The sequence below is a fragment of the Coregonus clupeaformis genome, unplaced genomic scaffold (assembly GCF_020615455.1).
Source record: "Coregonus clupeaformis isolate EN_2021a unplaced genomic scaffold, ASM2061545v1 scaf0461, whole genome shotgun sequence".
Taxonomy (NCBI): Eukaryota; Metazoa; Chordata; class Actinopteri; order Salmoniformes; family Salmonidae; genus Coregonus; species Coregonus clupeaformis.
Window position 1 is genome coordinate 1 of NW_025533916.1, and position 10,013 is coordinate 10,013.

General features: G+C 47.9%; 1 protein-coding gene across 2 annotated transcripts; it reads right to left on the reverse strand.

Moving 5' to 3' along the window:
- Window positions 1-26: 26 nt before the first annotated feature.
- Window positions 27-9,787, reverse strand: LOC121560422 (transcription factor 20). 2 transcript variants are annotated; one of them, XM_041873409.2, is made up of 6 exons: window positions 9,687-9,787; window positions 9,399-9,483; window positions 1,446-3,493; window positions 1,027-1,120; window positions 885-934; window positions 27-600 (listed from the first exon to the last, which is right to left on the reverse strand). In XM_041873409.2, exons 3-6 carry the CDS (start codon window positions 3,489-3,491, stop codon window positions 559-561), a joined length of 2,232 nt encoding a protein of 743 aa, XP_041729343.1. In that variant the 5' UTR covers window positions 3,492-3,493; window positions 9,399-9,483; window positions 9,687-9,787; the 3' UTR covers window positions 27-558. The 2 variants fall into 2 exon arrangements, with proteins under 2 accessions (XP_041729343.1, XP_041729342.1); XM_041873408.2 differs by lacking the exon at window positions 9,399-9,483.
- Between the last annotated feature and the right edge of the window lie 226 nt (window positions 9,788-10,013).

Here is a 10,013-nt window from a genome sequence, read left to right on the forward strand (position 1 = left end):
TTTTCTATTTGGTTTTAGTCATTTAAATGTACACAAAGCATTTTTCTAGCCCAAACAAATAACAAATAAATGCAATGGATAAAAAATGTCATCCCATGACCGACCTGGACCCCTGCCGCAACCCACAAGTGGGTCCCGACCCAGTTTGGGAACTACTGCTCTAGAGGATCATTGACACGAACTTGCTTGAGTTTGATGTCACTTTGAACAATAGTGAAATCTTACCCTAAGGCCTGTTTTTAACATACTGTGGGTAAAGATGCTCAACTTAATTAGTGTATTTAACAAGAGAGGAGAAAACAATCAAATCAACACACTATTAGGGAAGTTATTTGTTCCAAACGCTAAAACAAGCTCTAACACAGATCTCTCACAGTCTGACTGATGAGCATCAATGACTAAATACCATTCTATTTACAAATAACCCCAGAGTCCTTCCAAAGGACACACATTTAAAGTTTGTACATTTGAAACCGTCTGGTCTCAAATGATGAATGTAACATGTCAAGGGCATAGAAAACCACATACCTTCCATGGTGGCCAATTCCTTCTCTCCTGTCATCTGTTGTCTGGCATGTTCACACCTCTGAATGATTTATTCTGGAAAGTAAAAAAGTGCAATATTTTAGAAACACTGCGCTAATAGCCTAGATCTCAGATCAAAAGTAATGATCTTTAGGCAACACTTTATTTTAAGGATCCATAATAAACCATTTATAAGGCATTTACAAACCGTTTGCTCACCATTTATTAATCATTACTGTCATGTGCCTTTTACTGAGGAGTTAGTAAGATAGCTATTCACAAATGTATTTATATTTCCTTAAACATCTTGCACTTATTCTTTTACCAGGTACTGCTGGAAGGACAATTGTTACAGCTACCTTGTGCTTTGGACATCTCATGGAGAAGTTTTCTTCATTAAGCACACAGCCTGCAAAGATAGATTGAAAATAAAGCACTTAGTCAACACAATGATTCTTCATTGACATAATTGTACATAGGCAGAGCAGGACAGCTTCCGACCTGACTGAGCTGCACAGCTGTAGTGGTACTTATTGGGGCACCCTTTCTGGAAGCAGCCCATGGTTGCACCTGCTGCGTGGCATGTGGAACACACCTGGAGAAGAAACAAACTGTAATTTGAGAGGCCAAGGACACAGTGAAGGAGTAAGGCATTGTGTGTTACCTATTCACAAGCATAATGGTCCTCTGTCTATGTGAGCTACTTCAGTTTGACCTTGTTTACATATTTTGATAAAGTGAGGCAGACTGAAGCTACATATGCATTTCAGGAATGTCAGAAGACACCAATGCATTTTGATTTAGCAGACACAGTAACATGATCATATTTTCTGTTATGTTCTTCTCTATGTTGCACTCGAAATACGCAAGCACAAATGCACATTATCTCGAACAAAGACGTAGCGTTGAATTTGACTCACTGTTTCTTGGGCGAACCTAACAGCCTCCTCCAAGCCGTAGAGCTTTCCTTTAACTAAGAAAACACCTGTGGACCATATGCCACAGTCCTCGTGGATCCAGCATTCATTGGTGTTGTGGGGCACCACTGGCGGACTGTGGCCGTCCACCACGCAGCCGTTTGTTCTGAGCTTTTTAGCTGAAGACAATGTGGAGCTTTCACAATCACTGACAATGATGCAGCAGTCATCTACAGCGTCTATTCTAGGCACATTGCTCAGTTCATGTAACCCATTCTTCTCTACCTGACCACATAGGCCTATCTTACAATCTACAGACAGTTCACTGTCCTTGTGTTCTTCCTTTTGGGCCTGCTGTTTGCCTTGTTCCTCCAAAGCAGGTCCAGTTGGATAGTAAGGCCCGTGAAGGTCCCCTAGGCCCACAGCATTAGCAGACCCACCACACAGGCAGCACACCATTAGGGGCTGACACTTACTCTTTGAGCTGAGGCGACCCAGACGATAACAAGACGTCTTAGGAACAACACCAGACAAAGACCCAGACCCAGTTGGTTGTTGTTGCTGTCCTTTGTTCTGCCTCACATCCTTTTCCTCCTGCTGATCGTTGATCACTGTACAAGCAGAGTACTCTCTCTGCTCCATGTGGACAAAAGGGCAAAAGTTCTCTGATTTATTGGCCCTTTTGTCCTGCTTGTAGTTTGCATATTTCAGCTTGATTTCTGCCTCTTCATGGGAGAACATGGAGGATGAGCCAGCTTGTTTGTGTTTCTCCCTCCTTCGTTTTGTTTTACTTGCTGCTGACTTTCTACTACTTGAGGCCTGCTTTGCTGGGCTTCTCTGGTGGGTTTTCTGCTTGGTTCCTGACCTTTTGCTCCTGGGTGAAGAGGGCTTTGTCCACTCCTGTTGGATGTCTTCCACATGTATGGCCTTGGGCCTTGACTCTGTAGCAGGTGATGATCCTCTCTGTGGCCTTCTAGAGGAACGTAGGCTCTCAGAGGGGTCCTGTCGAACTGTCCGACGGTCCACATCAGAGTCATCAGAATCTACTACACACCTGTACAGGTAGACAGTTGGCTGTAACCAAGACTCATCCTCTGAACTAGATGACTTCTCCTTTGAGTCCATTGTGTCGACAGAATGTTCCTTGGATAATATTCTACTCAAGTTTTTGGTATGGATTTTTGAATGATGGCGAGTGACATTGTTGGTGGGTTTCTGAGAGCTGACCCCAGGCTGTATTGTTCTAGAATGTGGAGAAAGGCTTTTTTTTACAACATTACTAGCTTCACCTGTCAGCCTTTTCTCATTCTGAACATCAACAGGTAAACTGGGAATCTTTTTCTTTTCATTGGTGATGGGAACTTCAATGACATCACTATCATCACTTGAGATATCCACAGGAGAACTGACAGATTTCCCATACAAAGCAGCTAATTCCGACAAGTTAAGAACAGGTTTTGCGTTCACCGACATCTCCTCTGTGCTTTCAGACGAATCCTCTGAGTATGTATTGTCAGGACTGGGTGAACTCAGTGTCTGGGGCAGTAGAAAACAACCTTTAGCTTCACCCAAAGAGACAGCGCCAGGGGACGGAGAATCCACTAAGGGACTAACAGATCCCCTGTCTAAATAGTCCTGAGGTGAGGGTGCTTCCTTAGAACTGGAAACAAGCAAAATGACATCAGAGTCACTCTGACTCTCTTCTCCCTCAATACTTTCAGAAATGGGGCTCTCTGCATTTAGGCTCTCTGTAGGGTGTGGCTCGTACAACCCTGAGTCCCGTAAGCTTCTGTCCATACCATTATGTAAAAGGGGGGAACGAACACAAGTCCTAGTCCCGTAGGAGAGTCTGACACCTGTGTCTGTTAGTGTTTTCTCAGAGAGGAGCTGCATGCAGGGCATGGACACATGGTCGTCAGTGATGCTGTGCCATCTGGGCTTCTTCATCAGGTCCAGAACCTCTGTGGTCCTGGGATTCAGATGACTCTTCCCACATCTCTTTGAGAGATCCAAAGCCATAGGAAGAGGGTCTTGAGATGACAGCTCCATAACTGTAAGACAAATACAGTCATAAAGACGGGTAAGCCCATACTCTGAGGTTATTCAGTAGGCAAACTTCAAGCCTACTGGCGTTTTTCCTATTTTGTTGCATTACAACCTGTAATTTAAATTGATTTTTATTTGGATTTCATGTAATGGACATACACAAAATAGTCCAAATTGGTGAAGTGAAATGAAAAAAATTACTTGTTTCAAAAAATGCTATAAAATAAATAACAGAAAAGTGGTGCGTGCATATGTATTCACCCCCTTTGCTATGAAGCCCCTAAATAAGATCTGGTGCAACCAATTACCTTCAGAAGTCACATAATTAGTTAAATAAGTGTCACATTATCTGTCACATGATCTCAGTATATATACACCTGTTCTGAAAGGCCCCAGAGTCTGCAACACCACTAAGCAAGGGGCACCACCAAGTAAGCGGCACCATGAAGACCAAGGAGCTCTCGAAACAGGTCAGGGACAAAGTTGTGGAGAAGTACAGATCAGGGTTGGGTTATAAAAAAATATCAGAAACTTTTAACATCCCACGGAGCACCATTAAATCCATTATTTAAAAATGGAAAGAATATGGCACCACAACAAACCTGCCAAGAGAGGGCCGCCCACCAAAACTCATGGACCAGGCAAGGAGGGCATTAATCAGAGAGGCAACAAAGAGACCAAAGATAACCCTGAAGGAGCTGCAAAGCTCCACAGCGGAGATTGGAGTATCTGTCCATAGGACTACTTTAAGCTGTACACTCCACAGAGCTGGGCTTTACGGAAGAGAAAAATGCCATTGCTTAAAGAAAAAAATAAGCGAACACGTTTGGTGTTCGCCAAAAGGCATGTGGGAGACTCCCCAAACATATGGAAGAAGGTACTCTGGTCAGATGAGACTAACATTGAGCTTTTTGGCCATCAAGGAAAACGCTATGTCTGGCGCAAACCCAACACCTCTCATCACCCCGAGAACACCATCCCCACAGTGAAGCATGGTGGTGGCAGCATCATGCTGTGGGGATGTTTTTCATCAGCAGGGATTGGGAAACTGGTCAGAATTTAAGGAATGATGGATGGCGCTAAATACAGGGAAATTCTTGAGGGAAACCTGTTTCAGTCTTCCAGAGATTTGAGACTGGGACGGAGGTTCACCTTCCAGCAGGACAATGACCCTAAGCATACTGCTAAAGCAACACTTGAGTGGTTTAAGGGGAAACATTTACATGTCTTGGAATGGCCTTGTCATGAGCCCTCTCACTCCACTGGGTTACCACCTTAAGTTGTTTCCACTCTGCTCACCACTCTCTCTCTACTCAGCCTAACTAGCTCCACCTGTCCCTGCTCTGCTCGGCTCTAATTACTCTGCCAGCTGCGCTGCATTATCCACTAACCTCTCCCAGTATTTATAGCCCTGTCTTTCAGCTCTCCTGTGTCAGATCGTCTGCAAAGCTCACACCCGGAACCTGTTTGCTCGCGCTTCTGGCTCACCCTGGTTTTGTGACCCCGGACCTGCCTGGTTTTTGGATACTCTTCTGCCTCAGGAGATCCAGACCTGCTTCTGCCATTACGACTCCTGACTACTCTTCAATCCCGGTAACTCTGACCAGCCTTCTGCCTTGCTACTACGTATTTTGGATTTCCCTTGAACTGTACTGCTGCCTGGTTTCATTCCCGCCCCGTTGTGTCTGTGTTTCCTCCCCCCCAGGACTTCTGGACCACCAACCACCGGCGTCATCGGACGCATCGCTGCCACTGGGGGAGGCACAGACCCAGCACATCGGACGGGATAACCCCTGGAGCCTTCACTCCTCCCTACATCCCTTTCCCCTTAAGTTTAAATAAACTTTCTGGTGTGACGCAATTGTGGTCCTCTTGTCGTCTGTCTGAACCGTGACAGTACGATCTGACCCTTATGGACTCAGCGCACACTTCCCCCCGACATGGAAACCGAAGAACCTGAGCAACCCACCGCCATGCTACGCCTGGAACACACTGGGAGAGAGAGCTAGGCCGCATGAGCGGCGACATCACCTCTCTGCTTCAGGCCGGCTACCAACAGCATCAGCAGTTCCAGCAGCACCAGCAGCAGTCCCAGCAGCAGCAACAACAACTCGCCATGATCATTCAACTCCTCACCAACCTGACCCCAGCCAGTCTGCCCACCAGCCCTGCCCCCGAGTTACCTGCCCCGGTCATTGCAGCCGCTGCTCCGGAACCCAAGATTGGAAACCCCGAGCGGTTCAACGGCGATTCTACCCAGGTCCGGCCATTCCTGACTAGCTGCCGACTTCAGTTCTCCTTGCAGCCAAGGACCTTCGCCACGGAGGGGCTAAGGTTGGGTATGCCATCACTCACCTGACGGGCCGAGCTCGACTCTGGGGAACAGCAGAGTTCGAACGTCAACCCCCCGCATGTGCAACCTTCGACCGGTTTGCCGAGGAGATGCTGAAGGTGTTTGACCTGGATTCACCAACCGCAGAGGCGTCTCGTGAACTGTTCAGTATTCGACAAGGCAGACGTACAGTCGCAGACCATTCCATCGACTTCCGAACCCTGGCTAGACGAAGTTCTTGGAACACACCATCGTTGGTGGACGCGTTCTTCCATAGTTTGGCTGACTATATCAAGGACGAGTTGGTCTCCCATGAACTGCCTTCCACTCTTGATGAAGCCATCGCACTGACTGTCAGGATCGACAGAAGGATACAGACCCGTCGTCGTGAGAGGGGGCGCCAAGGTCCACCTACTACCGGCATTCGGAGAGATCCGACTGGGCTCCTGTCATCTACTGCCACTCACCCAGTTCAGCTTGATCAGTCTGAGCCTATGGAGATTGGGCGAGCCTCTCTCACTCCTGCAGAGCGCCAGCGACGCTTCACCTCAAACCTCTGCCTCTATTGTGGAGGTGATGGACATCGTGTGGTAACCTGCCCTTTAAAGGGCCGAAGCTCACCGGGCATAGGGGGAGTCCGGTTGAGTTCAATGACCATCCAGTCCTCCGACCGCAAACCCCTGCTGCAAGTTCACCTCCGCCTCCCTGACTCAACTCACACCCTGGCTGCTCTGGTGGATTCTGGCGCCGAAGCCAACATAATGGACATCAAGCTGGCACGCCAACTGGGACTGGAGAACCTCCGTTTGACACCTCCTATTCCTGCCCGGGCACTGGACGGACACTTACTCGGATCGGTCACTCATGTCACGGCCCCGGTCTCGATGGGTCTGTCCGGAAACCATCAAGAAACTATCCAGTTTCACCTGCTCCCCTCTCCAGGCCAACCCCTCATCCTGGGTTACCCATGGCTCCGCCCGGCACAACCCTCAGCTCGACTGGGTGACCGGGGTGATCAGGGAGTGGGGAGAGGACTGCCACCGAACCTGCCTGCTTGCCGCCGCACTACCCCCCTCGGCCAGTACCTACTAACTCCGCTCCTGACCCCTCCAAGGACCCTGTGTCGATTCTGCCAAGTCCCTGCATCGTTGCAGCTCTGACCTGGGCTGTTGAGGAACAGGTGCTGGAGGCTCTCCGTAACCAGCCAGGTCCCAGCACTTGCCCAGCTGACCGCCTTTTTGTCCCCCGAAGACCTGAGGTCCCAGGTCGTTCAGTGGGGACATGACTCCCGCCTAGCTTGTCACCCTGGCTCCACCCGCACTTACAACCTGCTCGCCCAGAGGTTCTGGTGGCCCTCTCTGAGGAAGGATGTACCGGGAATTCGTCCCAAGCCTGCCCCATCTGCAACCAACACAAGTCGTCCTGCCAGCCCCCAGCCGGATTGCTGCAGCCCCTGCCTGTGCCCAGGAGTCCGCTGGTCCCTGCTGCGCCTTGTCCTCCTCCTCCACGGCTCGTCGATGGTGGTCTGGTTTACACCGTCCGCCGCCTGCTTCGGTCCAGACGGAGGGGTAGGGGTCTCCAGTACCTCATTGACTGGGAGGGCTATGGACCTGAGGAAAGGACCTGGGTGCCAGCTAGTCGGATTGTGGATAGGACTCTCATCACCGCTTTCCACCAACGGCATCCTGATCAACCTGCAATCCGTAGGGGCCGCCCCAGAGGGGTCTCTAACCGTCCTGCCCGCTCGGCTTCCTGTCCTGTGCCTGATCCTGTCTCGGGACCTGTCCCATCTCCCGACCACGGCCCTCCGGCTTCCTCCGAGGATGAGGACGTTCGCTCGGACCGTTCGGAGGAGTTCTAGCCCTCCTCCGGCTCCCCCCTCCCGCCCGGCGTGGTGTTGCTCTTGGGACTTCTGGGGCCGTCCCTTGGGGGGTTCTGTCATGAGCCCTCTCACTCCACTGGGTTACCACCTTAAGTTGTTTCCACTCTGCTCACCACTCTCTCTCTACTCAGCCTAACTAGCTCCACCTGTCCCTGCTCTGCTCGGCTCTAATTACTCTGCCAGCTGCGCTGCATTATCCACTAACCTCTCCCAGTATTTATAGCCCTGTCTTTCAGCTCTCCTGTGTCAGATCGTCTGCAAAGCTCACACCCGAACCTGTTTGCTCGCGCTTCTGGCTCACCCTGGTTTTGTGACCCCGGACCTGCCTGGTTTTGGATACTCTTCTGCCTCAGGAGATCCAGACCTGCTTCTGCCATTACGACTCCTGACTACTCTTCAATCCCGGTAACTCTGACCAGCCTTCTGCCTTGCTACTACGTATTTTGGATTTCCCTTGAACTGTACTGCTGCCTGGTTTCATTCCGCCCCGTTGTGTCTGTGTTTCCTCCCCCCCCCAGGACTTCTGGACCACCAACCACCGGCGTCATCGGACGCATCGCTGCCACTGGGGGGAGGCACAGACCCAGCACATCGGACGGGATAACCCCTGGAGCCTTCACTCACTCCCTACATCCCTTTCCCCTTAAGTTTAAATAAACTTTCTGGTGTGACGCAATTGTGGTCCTCTTGTCGTCTGTCTGAACCGTGACAGGCCTAGTCAAAGCCCAGAACTCAATCAAATTGAGAATATGTGGTATGATTAAAGATTGCTGTACACCAGCGGAACCCATCCAACTTGAAGGAGCTGGTGCAGTTTTGCCTTGAATAATGGGCAAAAATGCCAGTGGCTAGATGTGCCAAGCGTATAGAGACATACCCCAAGAGACTTGCAGCTGTAATTGCTGCAAAAGGGGACTCTACAAAGTATTGACTTTGGAGGGGTGAATAGTTATGCACGCTCAAGTTTTCTGTTTGTTTTGTCTTATTTCTTCTTTGTTTCACAATTTCTTTTATTTTGCATCTTCAAAGTGGTAGGCATGTTGTGTAAATCAAATGATACAAACCCCCCCAAAATCGATTTTAATTCCAGGTTGTAAGGCAACAAAATAGGAAAAATGCCAAGGGGGTGAATACTTTCACAAGCCACATAGGGCAGAATTTCAAAAGCAGCTTTTCTACATAATAGCAACAGATGTAGGATTTTAATTTGAGGCAGTTTGCTACAGAAGAAACATAATCGTGAAGCAACAGGAAATGTGAATTATTAGCTATGTGGATTATAATTAATGGACATGTTTTGTAGGGAGTGATACATTTTTCGTTTGGGCAAATCCTGTCTGACATTTTAAAGCTAAATTACAAACTTTAGAAGCCTATTTAAACCTCGAATACACTATTATGTTTGTATTTCCTGCTGTGCAGCAAAATTCTCAGCTACAAAATAGTGATCAAATTAAGATCCTACATCTGTAGTATTACTGCATCACTATAACAACAATGTATCGTTAAACCAAGCATTAATATTATTATTGATGATTTTTAATTTGCAACTCGTGACAGCAAATTCAGTCTACAAAATGTAAGGTCGCATTGCGTGATAACATTTCGAGATAATAATTCCGAAATGTATTCTATCTCTGTCTAACGTCGTTACTAGAAATGGGAGCTGCCCGTTCAACGTAGTACCCGTACCTACCCTTCGTCGTTCCTTGCTGCAGGTGAGTACACTGATGATGGTAGCACTAGCTGGCTAGTGGCTAGCTAGCTACTTGCATCCAGGCCTTTGTAAACAGTGTGTAAACAAAGCCGCAATTTAACCACAGCTAACGTTAGCCAGCGACTGTGTTGACAACCCGACTTTAGCTAGCTAGCTAGCTGGAGTTAGCTCGCTATTCATCCATAATAACATGCGTTATAACAAACATGTTGCCGAGGACCCCTTATATTGAGAAATAGTTGTAAATCAACTAACTATTTTACCTACCTTATTGAAATTAATAAAGTAAGCTGAAGGGGTGCTCCCTTTCCAAAAAGGGCATCTCGTAGTTTACTTGCATTGGTGAAGAACTCAGCTGGCAGCTGGTGGTAAACGAGCAATGCATTATGGGAGATGAGAGTTGTGTCAGTTTCATTTGATGTGGAATTTAACAAATATTGATAAATGTATCCATTTTCATTCATGATAACGATGTTTTTTTTGTTTTTTTTTCTTCAAAATAAAATATTATACATTCATATAATATTTTGTATATTTCCCCGTCCTGTGATGATTTGATTATGTGATGATTATTCAGTAGCAGACTGATAAAAG